Source organism: Lepus europaeus, chromosome 7 (assembly GCF_033115175.1).
Source record: "Lepus europaeus isolate LE1 chromosome 7, mLepTim1.pri, whole genome shotgun sequence".
NCBI classification, from domain to species: domain Eukaryota; kingdom Metazoa; phylum Chordata; class Mammalia; order Lagomorpha; family Leporidae; genus Lepus; species Lepus europaeus.
Window position 1 is genome coordinate 105807878 of NC_084833.1, and position 18093 is coordinate 105825970.

The following is an 18093-nucleotide window of genomic DNA, read 5'->3' on the forward strand; positions in this document are numbered from 1 at the left end:
CACTAGTGGGCGCTCCGAGGCAGCAGGGGCCTACATAGCCCACCTGCTCACCCAGAAGCAGACAGGGCAAGACCATTCATCAGGCCTAACCTGGCTGCGCTGGGACCTGGCCTCTGATCAGCTGGGCTTTTTCTTGCCTAATCTCTGCCTCACGGTGAAAAGCACTCGGCCAGGGCAGGCGATCGGCTTGGGACGTTCATATCCCGCCTCACGTGCCTGGATTGAGTCCGGGCTCTGCTTCCAGCTCCAGCTTCCTGCTCACGTGCGCCCAGGGGGCAGCAGGTGATGCCTCCCATGCTGGGATCCCCGCCACATATGTGGGAGACCTGGACTGAGTTCTGGGCCTCGCACTTTGGCCTGGTGCGGCCCTGGCCGTTGCAGGAATTTGGGGAGTGAAGCAGCAAGTAGAAGATCTCTGGCTGTCTCAGCAGTCCTTTTTTTTTTAAAAAAAGATTTATTTATTTGAAAGAGTTAGAGACAGAATCTTCTATCTGCTGGTTCACTCTTGGGATGGTTGCAAGCACTGGCCGAAGTCAGGAGCCAGGAGCTTCTTCCAGGTCTCCCACGAGGATAGCGGGGGCCCGGATACCTGGGCCGTCTTCTGGGGCTTTTCTCAGGCTATTAAATGGACTGGAAGTGGAGCAGCTGGGACACAAACCCATGCCCACCGGGGATGCCAGCTCTGCAGGCAGCGGCTTTACCTGCTGCACCACGACACCGGCCCAGTCTACATTAATAACAACAACAACAACAAAGCAGTTCATCCTCATTACGGCCTTTCCCTTTCAAGCCAGCTAGGTAAGGGGATTGTTCCCATCTCACAGTCGAGGAAATAGAGACTGGGCAATGAAACTTTCCCAGGGTCACAGAACTGGAAAATAACCTTTGGGGCCTGGCCCCACCTTCTCTGCTCTTCCCACCACAGAGCTGAGCACAGTGCCTGCCACCCGCCAGGTGCTACCGGGCTTGGTAAACTGGCTTTGGGATCCAGTCCCTGCCTGTGCCTCTCGCTAGCAGAGTGACCTTTTGCAAGTCCCCTGACCTCTTGGACTCTTGTCTTAGCCAATACTCTGGGGACAACGATGCCATCTCTTGAGTGCAAAAAACCATGAGCCCATTCGTTTCCTGTCCTTGGCCCCTTCCTGCCGATCGATCGATCGCGAGAAGTTGGCCTTGCCTGCGGCCTCCCGTCTCCTCCGCTGTTCCCACACCCACCCTTGGGGGTTTCTTTGTGCACAGTGTGCAGGGGGGAGGGGCGGCGGTGCAGGCCCTGGGGGCATGAAGACTTGCGTGGCAGAGGAAAGGTGTCCGTGGGGATTCCATTCATGTCTTCGCCCGGGGTCCTCTTCAGAGGCACAAAACCAAGGGCGAGGAGCTGGAGTCGCAACTTCCCTTGTGCTCGCTGGTCTGTGTTGTTTGGCCAGCAGCCGGCTCTGGTGCTGACCTGGGCTGTTTGAGCACAGGGGCCACCCTTTTGTACAGGGATGATGTGGAGACACAGGTGTGGTTAGGGGAGTTCTGGCCACAGCGAGCCCTCTGTCACTGGCAGCAGCTGTCGGTGCGTCCCGTTGTGCTGTTTCCTGTACCTTGGGACACTGTGGAGAGAGCCAACGTTTCCTGTGACCCTGGTCTTCACTGATCTCCCCCTACCTGTTTCTCCTGCTCTCTGTCCCTCATCCGTCTATACCGAGCGTGTATGATGCTCCTGTGACGTCAGGCACAGACCTGGGGGTGGCAGGGAAGGAACAGAACCGTTCTCTGCCCGTGGGGATCCTGTCCCCTAAGAGCGATGCCGTGTCCAATGCCACATGTGGAGGGTGGCCCTGGCGGGGCCGGGGGGGGACAAGAGGGGGTGTCCTGGAGCCTTTTGGGAGCAAGTGAGAGGGGACAACCCAAGCTTGGTTCAGGGGGTCTTGGCTGGCTGCACTGCCCACTGGTGAAACACGCCGGCTTGGGAAGAGATGAGTTCTTCGTCAGCAGGTGTCTGCCCATTTTCTGTTGCTGTAAGAGAATACACAAGACCTGGTCATTTATCAAAAAAATAGATGTTGATTTGGCTCGCGGTGCTGGAGGCTGGGGCGTGAGAACGTGGTGCCGTCATCTGCGTGGCGTCGCCGAGGACCTCCTGGCTGCAGCACAACACGGCAGCAGGCATTGCATGGTGAGACGGCAAGTGTGCCAGCGCAGGCCGCCTCCTCTTCTTAGGAGGCCACCAACGCCGTCATGGCCTAATCTAACCCTGGTACCCTCCGAAGGCCCCACCCCAGGTGTTAAAATAAAGATGGCAGGCTGTGGTTTAGCGCAAGAGCACATTGCGGTTAGAGATTATTAGCAAATGAGGACCGGGGGGCTTTGCACACATCCGTCTGCATTTGCAGGCCTGTGCGTTGCGAGGGAGCCCGACTCAGTGGAACACAGGTTAAAGCAGCCCGTGCTTCATGTCTCTGCCGCTTCTCCCAATCGTCCTCTCCCCACGCCGTTCTCCCCATGGCCAGGCCTCCCCTCACAGTGCCATCCCCCCCAGAGCTGAATCCCCCCCCCACCAGCACCCTCGCCAAGGGAAGTGCACCTGAGCCCCTGCCTCCTCCTGCCCGGCGCTTCTTATTGGTGCCTCTGCCGGAACCCGTTACTGATGAGCCTGCACCAGCTACTCACCTGCTCGGGAGTCCAGCTTGCTCACCTGCACCCGGTGGGAGCTTCATCTGGCAACACCTTTTGGGAAGAACTGGAACCCCGACTTTGATTGGCAGGTGGTATGGCCCAGTGGTCAAGGAGCCAGACACGTAGATTTAAACCTCATCTCCATCATTTCTTGTCTTTCTATTTTATTGTTAAAGAGATTTATTTATTTGAAAGGAAGAGAGAGAGATTTTCTACCCGCTTGTTCATTCCCAAATGACTACAGCAGCCAGAGCTGGGCAAGCTGAAGCCACGGGCCAGGAGCTCCATTCCGGGCCCCTCTGTGGGTGGCGAGGCCCAGGTACTTGGGCTGTCTTCTGCTGCCTTCACAGGCACATTAGCCAGAGGCTGAATTGGACTCGCATAGCGCTCTGATGTGGGATGCTGGTGTTGCAAGCGGTGGCTTAACTCACTGCACCACAATACTGTCCCCTTGTTTTTCTTCTAAAAATTTTTAAAAATAAAGTATTTATTTGAAGGGCCGAGGGACAGCAAGGACAAGCTCCCATCGGTTGGTTCACTCCCCAGGTGCTCACGACAGCTGGGGCTGGACCAGGCTGAAGCTGGGTGCTGGGATGCAACCCAGGCCTCCCACACAGGTGGCCGGAACTCAATTCCTGAGCCGTCACTGCTGCCTCTGACGTCTGTGTGAGCAGGAAGCTGGAGTCAGGAGCTGGAGCTGGGAGGGAACACAGATGCTCCAATATGGGCGTGGGTGTCTTAATGGCTAGGCTGAGCGCCCTCCCCTCTTGCTTTTCTGACCTCAGGTAAGTTACTTAGCTCCTGAAAGCTCCAGCTTTCTCCGGAATCTGCAGTGGGGCTGCGTGAGACAGCCCGAAGGGCATGTCCACTCAGCGCCTGGCACACAGGGTGGGCTCGGCATTGCCTTTCATGGCAGGGCGGCCCCTTTGCTGCCCTCGGGCAGGTGCCCACCTGAACCTCTGAGGAGCTGCTCGTTCTCAGGCGCTGGTTGGAGCTGGGTCCGATCTAGGTTTGTTGTCAGTGTCCTGTCTGCAGGGGAGTGGTTGTGGGGGGGCACTCAGTCTGTTCCCGGGCAAATCTGCAGGCAGTTCTGAAGGCGACCTGCAGATGGCGTGCGTGGTCCTGGGAGGCGCTGCGTTCTCCCGGAGAGGGTGGGAAGCTGGGTTGTCACCAGGCACCGTTCTTACTGATGCCCTTAGCTGACAGTCCAGAGTAGGGCCTCAGTGTGGGGTCTGGGATGAGAATTTGCCCCCGAGCCTTGGAATCACGGTGGAGCACAGAATCTCTGGCTCCCTGTTTGAGGGTGCTGCCGTTCCTTACCTGGCGTGATTCACGCATCCTGCACACTCACGCGGGGTGGCCAGAGTTGCTGTTTGGAGGTGCTGCTATTAAAGATCGCACATCCCAGGTCGGCACAGGCTGTGGACATGACCTCCTGGGACCGGGCTGCACAGACGCCCCTCCCCCTCACTTCCAGTCCCTGCAGTCCCAGGGGAAAGGAAGTCCAGACTCACCTTCCGGCCGCTTCCCCAAGCCTCGTCTTGGTGTGTTCAGCTCAGAGGCTTCCTTTTGTTTCTCAGGTGCACTTCTTTGACGAAGGGAGATGTCCCTCCCCCTGACCATGGATTTCACACCCTGAGCTTTCACAGTCTCCTGCCCTCCGCAGTTTCCCAAGCCTGTGTCCTTGGTGGCCCAGCCACCTGCCCTCTTTGCGACGCAAGTGCATGCCGCAGCCCCTCCTGTCGCTGCAGGCTGACGCTTTCCCTTCCCTGGGAGTCTACTTGCCGACACCTTGGAAGCCAGGTGAGGTCCCAGGGGTGCCTGCTGGTCTCTTTGGCAGAGCTCCCCTCCCCTTCCCCTACATGGGCTCTTTCCACCTCCTGTCTCTGAGAACATCTCCCTCCGCCCTCAGCTCGCCCAAACAGCTCAGACCCCGAGCTCCTCCGGCTCCCAGTTTGTAAGTGCCTCTCCTGTAGCTGGGAGCTGGCGGCTTCGAGCAAGGGGTTTTGCATAGCCCATTCCCCGGGGGCTGCCACCTGCTGCGCCATCCCTGCTCCTCCGCACTCTCCCCAAGGCTGTCTCCTACCCCAGCCACAAACCTCCTTCCACTCACAGGGAAGGGAGCCAGGGCTCAGCGGGGCTGAGGTGCTGGCCAAAAGCTACAGCATGGTGCCCCTTAGGGCCCGGGTCAGATCTGGGAGCAGAGAATGGTGGTGGGGGGTAACAGATGCACCTTGGCTGGCTGGAGCGCCCAGTGCCCCTCACTGGGTCTCCCCCACCCCCGTGAGAGGCGGCCGGGCTGGGGTACAGCGGCCTCTGCTCCCTCCCCACTGGCCCTCGCCACCCGGAGAAAAGCCACGACGTAGAAACATAACCTTTATTGCACACGGCGCTCGGTCTTTTTTCATAGAAAAAGGTATTAACACATGAGCATCTGCAAATTGAAGCAACTCCTGGGTTTCTGGGAACAGTAAGATCGCATGCAGTGTCTCTGAGCTGGGAGTCCGGTTTTTGCCAAAACGGCCGGGACGGGAGGGGTGAGTAGGAGGGCGAAGACTGCCGAGTCTTTGTGCCTCTGTCTCAAAAGGAGGTGGGAGAAATATACAGCGATATAGCCGTCTGTCTCTATATCCGCGTATTATCTCTCGGCCCGGATTCGGGGGGCGGGGTGTGACGGGGTGGGTCAAATTCTGTGCCCTGGCTCCATGGAGAAGAAGAAAATAGCTTCATTTGTACAAAAGAGTTCCATGTACAGGCGTCCGCGCCTTGGGGGTGCCTTCTGCCGCCGGTAGGTTGGTGTCTGTCAGTTCAGCCTAAATGACGCGGGAAGACGGCCGCGGGGGTGCGCAGAGTCCGGCCCGGGCGGCTCTTGTCGCGGGACCCCTACACCAGGGTGTAGGATTTGGAGTAGGCCCCGGCCCCCTGCTTCTGCGAGCGCCCTACCCCCGAAGCGCTCATCTCGAGGAGTGAGTCCCTGGAGCCCCCCATTTTGGTGTGTGGACCCCCGGGCCGCGGAGGCTCGGAGCTGGGGGCTGGCGGGGCCGCGCTGGGGACGGCGGGGGGCTCGGCCGGGGCGGGGCCGGGGGCGGGGGGCGCCGTGCCGGCCGGGGGCGCGGGCATGGCCAGAGTCCTCTGAGGTAAGGTGGCTGTGGAGGCGGCAGCGGGGGCCCCCGCGTGCGGGAGGCCCAAGGGCTTGCTGGCAGGGTCCAGGGTCAGGTGGCGAGCCTGGGCGTGGTAGGTCCGAGCCAGGTTGCGGATGGAGGCCTCGCGCGGCGGGACCACGGGGCAGGGCTCCCGCCCGTCTGCCTTCCGGAAGAAGGCCTCGGACTTGGCGTACAGCGGCAGGTTGCAGTAGTCACCTGGAACCACGGGGCACAGGACGTTAGGGCCAGGGCCCGCGGAGCCCCACCCCCGCCAAGCCTGGCCCTGGCTCAGCCTTGGTTTTCTCCTCTGTCAGGTGGGAATGTCCTGTTTCCCCCCAGGGCCGTCGTGAGCAGTGAGTGACGTGAGTGACAGGTGTGCCAAGCACACCAGTGCAGGGCCGGCACACTCAGTAACTGCCCAGGCATCTGGTGATCGGGCCAGCGTGGTGGCCCAGTGGGTTAGACCCGACATCCCATAATGGGGTGCCGATTTGAGTCCCAGCTGCTCCGCTTCAGATCCAGCTCCCTGCTTATGCACCTGGGAAGACGGCCCAAGTGCTTGGGTCCCTGCCGCCCACGTTGGAGGTCAGGATAGAATTCCTGGCTCCTGGCTTCAGCCTGGCCCAGCTCCGGCCGTTGGCGGCCATTTAAGGAGTGGCCAACTGATGGAAAATCTCTTTCTTTCGCTGTCTCTCCCTCTCTGTCACTCTGCCTTTCAAATAAATAAATCATAAAAAATGTGAATCGGTGTCTACTGTCACTACAGGCTGCTCAGCCCCACACAAAGACACGGGCTGAAGACGGACTTCCAGCAGCTTTTCTGACCCTACCCAGTCTGACTCTGCCCTCTGAGGGAGGGCCTGCTCCCTCTCCACCTCCGGATGGAGAAGGCAGCTGTGTGTCCCGAGCTCTTCCGTGCGTCCCCTCGTGCCCGTGCCCCCAGCGCCTCCACATCCTGACCCAGCTGTGAGTGAGCCCTGCTGAGCGTGCTCGTCCGTCTCATTTAACCCTCGCACAGCCCCGGTGGGGGAGCAGCTGCCTGCATTCTGTAGGGGCGGACACCGACGTTCTGAGAGTAATCACCTGCCCGGCTCTGCATGTCTCTCGGGGTCCACTGGTGTCTGGCGTTCTGGTATTTTCCACCACTCTGGGCCCTTTTCTGCGTGGCCCAGTGCTTCCCTATGTCCTGCCTCATTCCCATGGCTGCTCACACCAGACGCCATGTGGTCTGGGCCATGCGTGCTGTGACTCCAGCGTCTGCGGACTGATGCCTGCCAGGAACCTAGACCTGCCCTGCTGGCCACCAGGGCCGTGTGCCCCCGGGCAGGCCTTGTCACTGCCACCATGAGATACGACCTCTGTGAGCCACTGGGCACTGACCCCATGAGGCCTCCCCCGCCCGGCACATCTTCAGACGTAAGGGAATGATTGCTGTGCAGTGAGACCCACTATGCGTCAGACGTGTCCATCATTTCTGACGCCCATCCTGACAACGCAAAGCGGATACCACCACTGCAGTTTACGAATGAAGAGATTAAGCCCAGAGAGGTTAGTCAACAAGCCCAAGGCCACAGGGACATTAGGGAGGTGGCGCCTGGATGTGTGCCCTGGTCTGCTTGCTCCCCAGTCCTTGCTCTCTGCTGGACCCTGTGCTGCCAGGGAGACCTGCTGGGCTGGCAGGATCCAGAAATCCAGCCAGGGATCACGTGATGGAGGCTCAGGGGACCCAGCACGGGCGGCGGTCCTGGAACTCACTCTTGTTGGCCCGGTGCGGGATGGGCACAGCCACGTTTTTGCCTCGGTCGGCATCCTGGGGCTTGGGTGGGGAGGCGGTAAACCGACAGATGCCGGGCTCCGAGGGCGTGCTCATGGACGTCATGCTGTCGGCATTCTCGTTGGTGCCCGTGGTCATCTGGTCGGAGGAGCTGTCCGAGATGAAGCACTCCGTGATCTCGAACTTGGCGTGCTGCAGCTGCTCCTCCAGCTTGGCGTGCTCGTAGGCCCGCGCCAGCTCCTCGTAGGTGGAAGAGGCACTCTCGGTGGACACCATGCTGTTGCGTCCTTTGTCTGCAGACACGGAAGCAGTGGGGTTTGGAGGCATGGAGTAGGTCCAGGGGAGACCCGGCTGAGCACCTCCCCTGTGCCTAAGCCCACAGCCGTGAGAGCCTGGGCCTGGGGGAGACGAGGCTCAGAAGACCCTGCTCTCCGCCTGGGAGGGTGGCAGTGCTGGCGTAAGTGAGATGCTTGGTTAGCAAGGGGAGGAACATCTGGCAGTCTTGAAAATCAGCACCAGCGGTTAGGTGTTGGGAGCAGCAGCTGCTGCGTGGGACACCCGACTCGCGTCCCATGTTGGAGAGCTGGGGTTCCAGACCTGGATCCACCCTGGATTCCGGCTTTCTCCTAATGCCACCCCAGGAGGTAGTGCTGATGGCTCATGTATTTGGATCCCCTGCCACCCACATGGGAAACCTGGATGGAGTTCTGGGCTCCTGGCTTTGGCCCAGCCTAGCCCCCATCGTCACAGGCATTTGGGGAGTGAACCAGCAGATGAAGAGCTCTCTCTCTCTCTGCCTTTTAAATAAATAAATAAATATTATTTTTAAAAAAGAAAATAAACACCAGTCCCTGGGATGCTCAGCCCACTCTCCAACAAATGTCCTGCTTTCTCTGACAATTATTTTTTGGGGAGGGGGAAACAAAATGAAATCCTTGACCAAGCAGAGCTGAACGAAGTCAGATGTTTTTGTCCCAGCCACACAGTGGGTCGGTGGCCAACTAGGAATGATTGGTGCCCTGGACCCTGTGAGCTGGTGGGTTGGGGTTCAGAAGGGAAAGTGGGGAGGGGAGATGGGGAAGTGGAGGAGGGTGGGCAGGATGCGGGCAGGGCCCCAGGCACACCTGTGTCCTGGGACAGGCTGGCACTGTAGCTGTCACTCTCGGTGACAGTGACACCATGCTGGGAGCCCACGGTGCGCCAGTCGGAGGTGAGGGTGCGGGCCGGCGTGGAGGCCTGGCACTTGGTCAGGGTCCACTGGCTTGAGTAGCGGTTGCGGGTGCTGTGGGCTGACTTCACGTTCTTTCTGGACACTGGATCTGCATGGGGTGGGGGGAGGAAGCGAGAGATAGCACCGCCCACCCGGGGCACGCAGCTCAGCAGCTGGCACGTGTCACAGAGGGTCCTGGGAGGCAAAGGGGAGGCAGAAGCAGCCCCGGGAGCTCCCGTGAACACGCTGACCATGCTGCCTTTCCCTGACCATGTGTCTGGCCTCAGAGGAGGGGAGCAGCAGAGTGCAGGGGTGGGGGCAGCGGTCAGCATCCTGGTCCTCCTTCCTCCCGCAGAAGGGTGTGATGCCCCCTCCTGCTTCCTGCCTGTCCCTTCACTCGCCACAGCCCTGCGTGCAGGCGCCCTTCCATCTCCAGTCCCAGTGCTTGAAACAAAGACCCTCGGGGAGCAGGGATACCCAAGGCCCCGAGCCTGCTAGGTAAGGAGATGGAGGCCCAGAGTGGTAAGCTCAGTGGTGTGCCCAGTCCCAGCCCGTGAGCCCGCACGCCAGCTCTCCAGAGCGCCTCATGTAACTCCAGTGCTCTTTCCATGCCGTTCCAGCCTGCCCCCGTCTTTCCCTCCCCTGTTAAACATCACCGCCACCCCATGCTGGGCCCAAGACACCCTGTGGAAGAGCGCGGCTGTTTCCCTAAGGATGACGCGTACTGGTTCCTGGCCGGATGTCAGACATGTCGATGAGGGGTCCCGTGCTCTGGATGAGGGCTGGGTGATGCAAGGAGACCCCGGTACAGAAGCTCTGGGGGTTGACAGCTTGGCTGAACTCAGCATCTGTCACGGGGATGGTGGCCTTGTCGTCTCCTGGGGAGAAAGGACAATCATCGGGCACGCTCCGCAAACTTCTGTTTGTCTTTTAGCCCATGTTGAGGCCCATTTATAGAAGAAGAAAGTTAGCTCTTTTTTTTTTTTTTGACAGGCAGAGTGGACAGTGAGAGAGAGACAGAGAGAAAGGTCTTCCTTTTGTCATTGGTTCACCCTCCAATGGCCGCCGCGGTAGCGCGCTGTGGCTGGCACACCACGCTGATCCGATGGCAGGAGCCAGGTGCTTCTCCTGGTCTCCCATGGGGTGCAGGGCCGAAGCACTTGGGCCATCCTCCACTGCACTCCCTGGCCACAGCAGAGAGCTGGCCTGGAAGAGGGGCAACCGGGACAGGATCGGTGCCCCGACCGGGACTAGAACCCGGTGTGCCGGCGCCGCAAGGCAGAGGATTAGCCTAGTGAGCCGCGGCGCCGGCGAAAGTTAGCTCTTGAGAGCAGCTACGATGAGTTCCAAGGTTGGGGAGTCCTTGATGGGGCTGGGATCCTGGGCACTGCCATGAGGCTGGTGGGTTCCCCCGCTCCCCGCCAGGGCTTGTGGCCCAGGGAGGCACACACCGAACAGGGCAGCCAGCCGGACACCGCCACTCACCCAGCTGCTTGATGCCCTCCTTGTCCTCGATGAGCAGCTGCACCCTGGGGATGTCAATGTGCAGCCGCGGGCCCTGCGGCGGCCCTTTCACCGGGGTGTCAAAGCTGCGGTTGTTCTTGCTGTGGGGAGAAGGACTGGAGGTGGGTGGCTCAGCAGCCGTAAGGGGCTGGGGGAGGGGGCTTGGCAGGACAGGGGATCCTAGCAGCTCCTCTCCTACTCTGGGAGTACACAGCGAGGCTCCTGTGTCCCCTGCAGGGGAGAAGAGGGAGGGGAGGACAGAGGAAGCAGCCATGTGACACTCACCTTATCAACATTTCTGCCAAACTCTTTGCATCTGCAAAACAGTAGAAAGAGAGGGGGTCCTGGGTGAGAGCAGGTTTGAACAGGACACTAATTGAGGAAGGCGTGGGAACAAGAAGGGAACATTTCCTAGAATGGGACCAGCGCTCGTCTCCTGAGGAGCACAGGGAGTCCCACAGGATCTACAAAATAGCCCCAAACTTGCACAGGTCTCATTGTTTCAATACAGGATTGAATCCAGGTCTGTTTCTTCTGCTCAGATTTTAATCAAATGAGGAGGTTCCTTACAAAGGAGAGGGAGCATCACATTGCTCCTCCTGCTTCATGAGTTGACTAATTGAACAAGACGCCACAGCAGGCTGGAAACAGGCATCGCCCAGTTGTCTGCTGGGGCGAGGAGGCAGCAGAGGGTGAAGCAGAGATGGCCAATGAGAAGTCCTGGACAACCAAACTCTCACATTAGCCAGGAGGCTTCAGAGCATCTGTGCCCCACAAATCCATGGACGCACTTGGGGGTCCTTGTGTTGTCTCACAGGGGGCTTAAATAAGAGGATCAGAATTCTTGAGTGAGGAATTAAGATGAGAAGAGACTCAAAGGGCAGTTAATCCATTATATCCATAATAACCAAAAATTATCTGTCAGAATGAATTATATTGTATGCATCTAACCCTCTAGTCATCTAACAATCCATCCACCCATCTATCCAATCGTTCATGCACCATTCATCCATTCATTAATTCATCAGTCCATCCACCTGCTCATCCCACCATCCACCCATGCATCCATTAAACCATTTATCCATCCAAGCAGCCATTAATCCATCCAGCCATTCATTTCTCATTCACCTGTTCATCTATCTATCTATCCACCTGTCAGTCCAACATCAATCCATCCATCTGATCATCCAGCCAACCATCCACCCATCAAGTCAACCTTGCATTAAATATTCATCCAACCATCCTTTAATTTATATATTCAACCTCCCTCCAAGTATCCATACCACCATCCAACCATTCACCCAATCCCACCATTTCAACTCCTTAGTTAACCATACAACCATCTGTCCATCTTATCATCCCTTTATCCATGAAAATATCCATCCATCCATCCATCCATCCACCCAATTATCAACCCATCTGTACAGCTGTTCATATAATCATATACATATATAAATAATCAACCTATTCATTCAAACATCTACTTATCCATCCAATCATCTATCTCAACCATCTATCTATGAAACCTTTAATCTAACCATCCATCTTATCCATCCAGCCATCCTTCTACCTATATACCCTTCCACCCAACTATGTATTAATTGATCCACTCAACCAACTAACCATCTATCCAACCATATAACCACTCATCCGTACAGTCACCCAACTGCCCATCAACTTACCTACCTATCCATGCATCTGTCCATCCATCCATCCTTCCATTTGTATATTTTTACATCCAACTATCTATTCAATCATCCAACCATCTAACCACTCATCCATCCAGTCATCAGACCATCTATCTAGTCATTCACCTATTTATTTATTTATATATTTTTTGACAGGCAAAGTTAGACAGTGAGAGAGAGAGAGAGAGACAGAGAAAAAGGTCTTCCTTTTTTTCTGTTGGTTCACCCCCCAAGTGGCTGCCATGGCTGGTGTGTTGCAGCCAGCATGCTGCGCCGATCTGAAGCCAGCAGCCAGGTGCCCCTTCCCGGTCTCCCATGCGGGCACAGGGCCCAAGGACCTGGACCATCCTCCACTGCACCCCTGGGCCACAGCAGAGAGCTGGACTGGAAGAGGAGCAACTGGGACAGAAGCCGGCATTCCAACTGGGACTAGAACCCAGGGTGCTGGCGCTGCAGGCGGAGGATTAGCCTAGTGAGCCACGGCGCCGGCCTCACCTATTTATTCATCCATGTAATCATTCATACAATCATTCGCCTATATAACCATCCATCAACCATTCAACCATCCATTCATCTGGCCACCAAATCCCTGAATACCTAGAGAGCATCAATCATTCCCTCCTCCATGCTATTATTGTCCTCTGGATTCTCACATCAGCCTGTGAACTCTATAAGGGCGTGGGAAGTCCCCTTCTTCATTTATATGCCATATTTCTAATGTCTGGCAGTATCTATGATGCAGCAAACTCAATACATGTTTTCAAAATGAGTGAACAAACATTTGTGAAGCAACGTGTAGGTGCCAGATACTGTACACTAGTCCTTGGGAAAACGGAGGTAATGAGACCTATTCATTTCAAACTATGATATCGGGTATTAGAAACAAGGGGACGACATTAAAGATATTTAACACTCAACACGGCATGAAAACTTCCCAGTCAGAAGCAAGCAGCATCCTAGAGACCAGCTGAAGTCCTACTCCCTGGTGGCCAGGTCCCAAGGATCCTGTGTGAGTGCAGCCAGGGTGGAAGAGAGGAATGTCTGCTTGCCCCCACGGCAAAGTTTGAGGGCTTTAACAGCCAGCATGGCTTTGCCAGTGTGCACCTCTACCTGTCAGCTCTGGCTGGGGCAGGCACAGAGACTTGGGGCCTAGGGGAGGAAGCACTGAGCAGCTACGGAGGTTTCAGGAGGTCGGAGGGAAGCTCTTCCGTCGAGGGCACACAGGCACTGTCTTGCTGTGGGCTAGGACAGGGTGGCCAGTGCGGCTGAGAGTCAGCGCTGCCCCCTCTGAGAGCCCATGGGAAAGCCCCGCACCTCGGAGCCGCTTCAGTCGCTTCTCCTTCCTCTTCTTGCGCACGATGAAGAGCAGCGCCACCCCCAGCGTGGCCAGGATGACGGGGCAGCCGATGGTGAAGAGCTTCTTCACGTCGTCGCCTTCTCCTTGAGCGGATTTGATGGGCGGGATGGTGCCTGAATGAGGGCAAGGAGAGCAGGTGCCCCTGTGAGCCAGGGCCGTGCAGAGACCTAGCCCTCTGACCTCGGTCTCTGGTCTCCACCTCCCGGCACAGAGCACTCAGAGGGCCACTGAGCCCTCTGCTCCCCTCAGTTCTGGTCCCATCAGAACAGCCACTGCATTGTATACTTCCTGATTTTGTTTCCGACTTATTCTCAGGTCTCTGACATTGAGTTTCCTGCCTGGTGGTGTCAGGGTTCGTTCTCAGGGAGTGGGTTGAGGGGCTTAAATTTCCACCCCTAGCCAGAGTTTGGGGGAATGCAGGGAGAAGCATAATAGAAAGAAGCTGGCAATGGGATCCTGGGTTCTCTTCCCTAGGTGGGGACAAAAGCCACTAAGGACTCTGCTCTCTCTCTGCTCTTCCCTCCCCAGGCAGTATCTGCTAACCCTGAGCACCTGCAGGGCCTGGTCAGTGATAAACTTTCCTGCAGACAGAACCCTCTGCCAAGCCCAGACTATGCTTCAAGGTCACTGCCTGGCTTTGGATCGGCCCAGCTCCAGCCATTGCAGCCATTTGGGGAGTGAACCAGCGGATGCAAGACCTCCCCCCACCCGCCCCGCCTCTCTGTAACTCCACCTTTCAAATAAATAAATCTTTTTAAAAAAAGTCACAGCCTTCAGGAAGCCTTCCTTGTCTGAGCCCATCTGCTTCCAATGCAGCTTTTATCCTGTTTCCTGACCACACACTGGACTTGGTTTACCTTGTGACCACGGGCCCCTACGAATTCAGCCTTCTAGGTTCCTTTGACATATCTGTGCAACGTGCATGCGTGTGTGTGCAGTGTGGAAGTAGCTCTAAGTGGCAGGCACCTGTGACGTGCTCACCAGATGCCCATGTACTTGGCCACCTTTCCAAACTTCCTTGCAGTCAGATTAGAGCCATGTGATGAGTTTGGGCAACAGGGTGTGAACAGAGTGGTAAGCTCCACCTCCTCGCCGGGGATCCCGTGTGCCTTTTGGTGACCTTGGAGGCTCCACATTCAAGGGCGTAGCTAAAAATGATGGCCAGCGAAGCGTCACAGGCCTCCATGAGAGCCAGAAACACATCTTTAGTGGGCTAAGCCCCCAAGCTTTCAGTGTCTACTCTTGCATCACAGGCTATCACTTCTTGTTTAAATTTTTTTAAAAGATTATTTATTTATTTGAAAGGCAGAGTTACAGAGAGAGAGAGAGAGAGAGAGAGAGAGAGAGAGAGAGAGAGGGAGATCCTCCATCTGCTGGTTCATTCCCCCAAATAGTTGCAACAGCTGTGGCTGGGCCTGGCTGAACCGGAAACCAGCAGCTTCCTCCTTATCTCCCACGTGGGTGGCAGGGGCTCAAATACTTGGGCCATTTCAGTTGCTTTTCCAGGCCATTAGCAGGGAGCCGTACTGGAAGTGGAGCAGCCGGGACCTGAACTGGAGTCCATATGGTGGCGGCTGCACCTGCTGCACCACGACACTGACGCCAAGGCTGTTACTTCCTGGCCAATCTGCTGTATCAGCAGAGTTCTTAGGGGCGGGACCTCAATACATCACAACCTGCTTCCCCCGCCCATCTCCCGGAAGCAGCAGAGAGTGGGGACGTCCAAGATCCATCTTCTGTGGCACTGGCCTTTATCTGCCCACTTACCTGCCTGCTGCTGGTCTGCTGCCCCCTTCGCCTGCCCCTTCCTCTGTCTGCCAGCTGTCCCGCAGGACTGTGCTCCTGGCTGACCTCTTACTCGTCTGTCTCCTCCTGTGTCTCCCTCTCCACCTGCTTCCCCCGCACCACCTGCTCCTGCCTCGGCACAGCCCCCTCCCACCCTCTCGGACGGACTCACTGCCATCGTAGTCCAGGGTGGCGAACTGAGCAGTCTCGTTGCCACAGCCAGCGCTGTTGCAAGCCCGCATGCGCAGCTCGTACCACGTGGCTTCTCGCAGTTCGGTGAGGAACACCTCCCCGGAGCTGTTGGCCCGGAGGCCCTGCCAGGCCCAGGTCCCTTTGGGCCGGTACTCCAGGACGATGGCTGTGATGGGGCAGCCCCCGTTGCTCCAGCCCTGCAGGTTGAGCCGAGCATGTGTGGAGTTGATGTGGGTGAAGAGGTGCTGATCTTTGCTGAAGGAAGGTTCTAGGGGGTGGGGGTGGTGCAGAGGGAGAGAGAGAGAAGTTAGAGAGACCCATGGCAGGAGAGCATTGCCCTGGGGCAGGTGGGGCTGTCGGGGTCCAGGGAGCAGAGGCAGGAGAAGCTGGGACCTGGAGGGAGGCCTCAGAGTGCAGAGAGAGAGATGGGGAGGAAGGGGGCCACCCTGTGCCACCCCTGCAGATGAACAGGACCAGAGCTGCCCCACGGTGCTGGTTCCATTCCCAAGGTGCTCTGGTGGTGGGACCCAGGCGGGGTCTCCACCCTCCATCTGCCTGCGTCCCTGTCCTGGCCATCTCCCCTCCCTGGGCCCGGGCTCCTCCATCCTCCCGCCTCCCCCACCCCGAGCCTCACCCCGCCCGTGGGTCTTGGCCTCGATGATCTCGCTGATACGCCCGGAGCCCACGCTGTTCTTGGCCGCCAGCTTCACCTTGTACCACGTGCCGCACTTGAGGCTGTCCAGCTTGAAGGAGCGCTCGCTGGAGCTGATGAGCACGTCCTTCCACTCCTCGCTGTTGTCCACCGAGTACTGCAGCACAAAGCCTGCGGGGTTTTGCCTGGCTCAGCTGGGGGCGGGGTGGGGGCGGAAGCCCAGCCCAGGAGACCCCCACAGGCACAGTCATGGGGAGGGGCATATGCAAGTTAGACACCAGAGGGCAAGGACCTTGGGTCCAGCCCCTGGCTGGGTTTTGTTTTCTCTTGCTTTAGTGCTAGGGTTCAGTAGCCAAGGTGGGGCAGAAAACCAGAGAGGTGAGGCTTCAAAGGGGTCCCATGTAGACCCTTAGAGCTCCACAGGTGGGCCGGCCAGCAGCATCAGCATTACCTGAGAGTCCACAAGAAATGCAGATTCCTGGCCACCCCCACCCCCCACCCCCAGGCCTTACTGACTCAGGATCTGAATTTTCTAAGATGCTCGGGCTTCATGCGCACATTCAGGTGTGTGGGGCACTGATCAGCTGTGTATTCGACAGATTGGGAAACCGAGACCCGCAGAGCAAAGCTGACTTCACAGCTCCCAGGTGGCGAGGGGTGGGGCGTGATGCAGCTCAGATGCCCAGGCAAGCGCCCTCTCTGTGGCTCTGAGTGCTAACTTCCTGGCGGTCCAAATCCGGCGCCCCCATTCCCCGGATCTGATGGGGATCAGCGTGGGAGTGAGGAAAGCCCTTCCCCTGCCCTGGGGCCCAGAATTCCTTCCCCTCCTCACCTGGACTCCTGCTTACCTCGGATGGAGCTGCCCCCATTGTCACCTGGGATCCAGGTCAGGGTGATGGACGAAGCAGAGGTTTTGGAGACAGTGAGGCGGGGCTGGTCCGGGGGAACTGTGAGGGGGAAGCCACCAGCCCTCAGCAGAGGGTGAACCCGGGTGCCGGGAGGGTGGGGAGGGGGCATGGAGGAATGAGAGAGGGGACCAGCTCTGAAATACTCTCAACGATCCTGAGCCCCACCCCCCTGCTGCCTCATCTGGCCCTGAGCCCCACCCCCCTGCTGCCTCATCTGGCCGGCGCACCTGTTCTGACAAGGCCAGTCCCCCGCCCCCAGTCCCCACCCCTGGGCTTGTCTTTCTTCCCTTCAGTAACCCTCTCTCCCATGTGATGGAGCCCCTGCCCCTTCTCAGGTCCTGTGCCCCCCAGAGCCTGCCCGCCCGCCTGCCCCACAGGTCTCACCTTGTACCAGAAGGTTGACGATGATGGTGTCGAAGCCGCCAGTGTTGGTGGCGGTGCAGGTGTAGTAGCCCGAGTCCTCGGCCTTCACGGCACGCAGCAGCAGGGTGCCATTGGTGTGGATGAGCCGGTGCCCGTCCATGGCCACAGGGATGGCAGAGTCTTCACTGCCAGGGCGAGAGGGTGGGTGGGTTATGGCAAGCCCCTCCCCGTCTCGGGGCCCCCACTCAGGTCTGCAGGCAGAGAGCGTTGTGCGCCGGAGGCCTGCCAGGGGCACCCCGCGTTCTTGGGGATTTTACCCAGCACTTCCTGGGGGGTGGTGTCTCTAGTAACCTTGGCTCTTGGCTCCCACCAGAGAGGAGCCAGGGAGGCCAGGCTGCGGGGAGAGCAGCAGCCATGCACCCTGCAGGGTCCCCACAGTCAGCCGGAACGGGGGACACCCCCAACTCTCTTCCAGGGCCTGCCACACACCTGTCCTTGGTCCACTTCACAGCAGGGGCTGGATCCCCCACCGAATTGCAAGGCAGCCGCACGTCCTTCATCCAGGGTGTCGTCACCGTGCCCCCGAAAGAGATGATCTTTGCTGGGGCTGCGGGGGAGAGAGGGTGATGGCTCCGCCACTGCTGCCTCTCTACGCTGCCCTGCCCCTCTTTCTCAGGGCTCCGCAGATCAAGTCCTCCCTCCCCAGCCCTACCTCCACCTCGAGGTCGGGGGAGGAAGTCAGGGAATCCCGGCTGGGGTCACTGCTTCAGCAGTGTGGGTGAGGCTCTGAGGATTCATAACATGAGGGTGATCTAGGCTCTGCACTCGAGGTGCTCATGGTCCAAGAAGGAGACAGG

At 58.1% G+C, this 18093-nt stretch overlaps 1 protein-coding gene across 1 annotated transcript in view; it reads right to left on the bottom strand.

The window, feature by feature from the left end:
• Nucleotides 1-5544: 5544 nt before the first annotated feature.
• Nucleotides 5545-18093, bottom strand: part of DSCAML1 (DS cell adhesion molecule like 1) — a 324313-nt gene continuing 311764 nt past the window's right edge. The window contains exons 21-32 of the mRNA XM_062197103.1: nt 17726-17843; nt 17258-17421; nt 16814-16912; nt 15948-16136; nt 15294-15581; nt 13294-13449; nt 10577-10607; nt 10274-10392; nt 9514-9666; nt 8703-8897; nt 7560-7871; nt 5545-6020 (exon numbers count right to left, since the gene is read on the bottom strand). Of these exons, the coding sequence (XP_062053087.1) occupies nt 5545-6020; nt 7560-7871; nt 8703-8897; nt 9514-9666; nt 10274-10392; nt 10577-10607; nt 13294-13449; nt 15294-15581; nt 15948-16136; nt 16814-16912; nt 17258-17421; nt 17726-17843 (2300 nt within the window). The remainder of the gene's footprint in view (nt 6021-7559; nt 7872-8702; nt 8898-9513; nt 9667-10273; nt 10393-10576; nt 10608-13293; nt 13450-15293; nt 15582-15947; nt 16137-16813; nt 16913-17257; nt 17422-17725; nt 17844-18093) is intronic.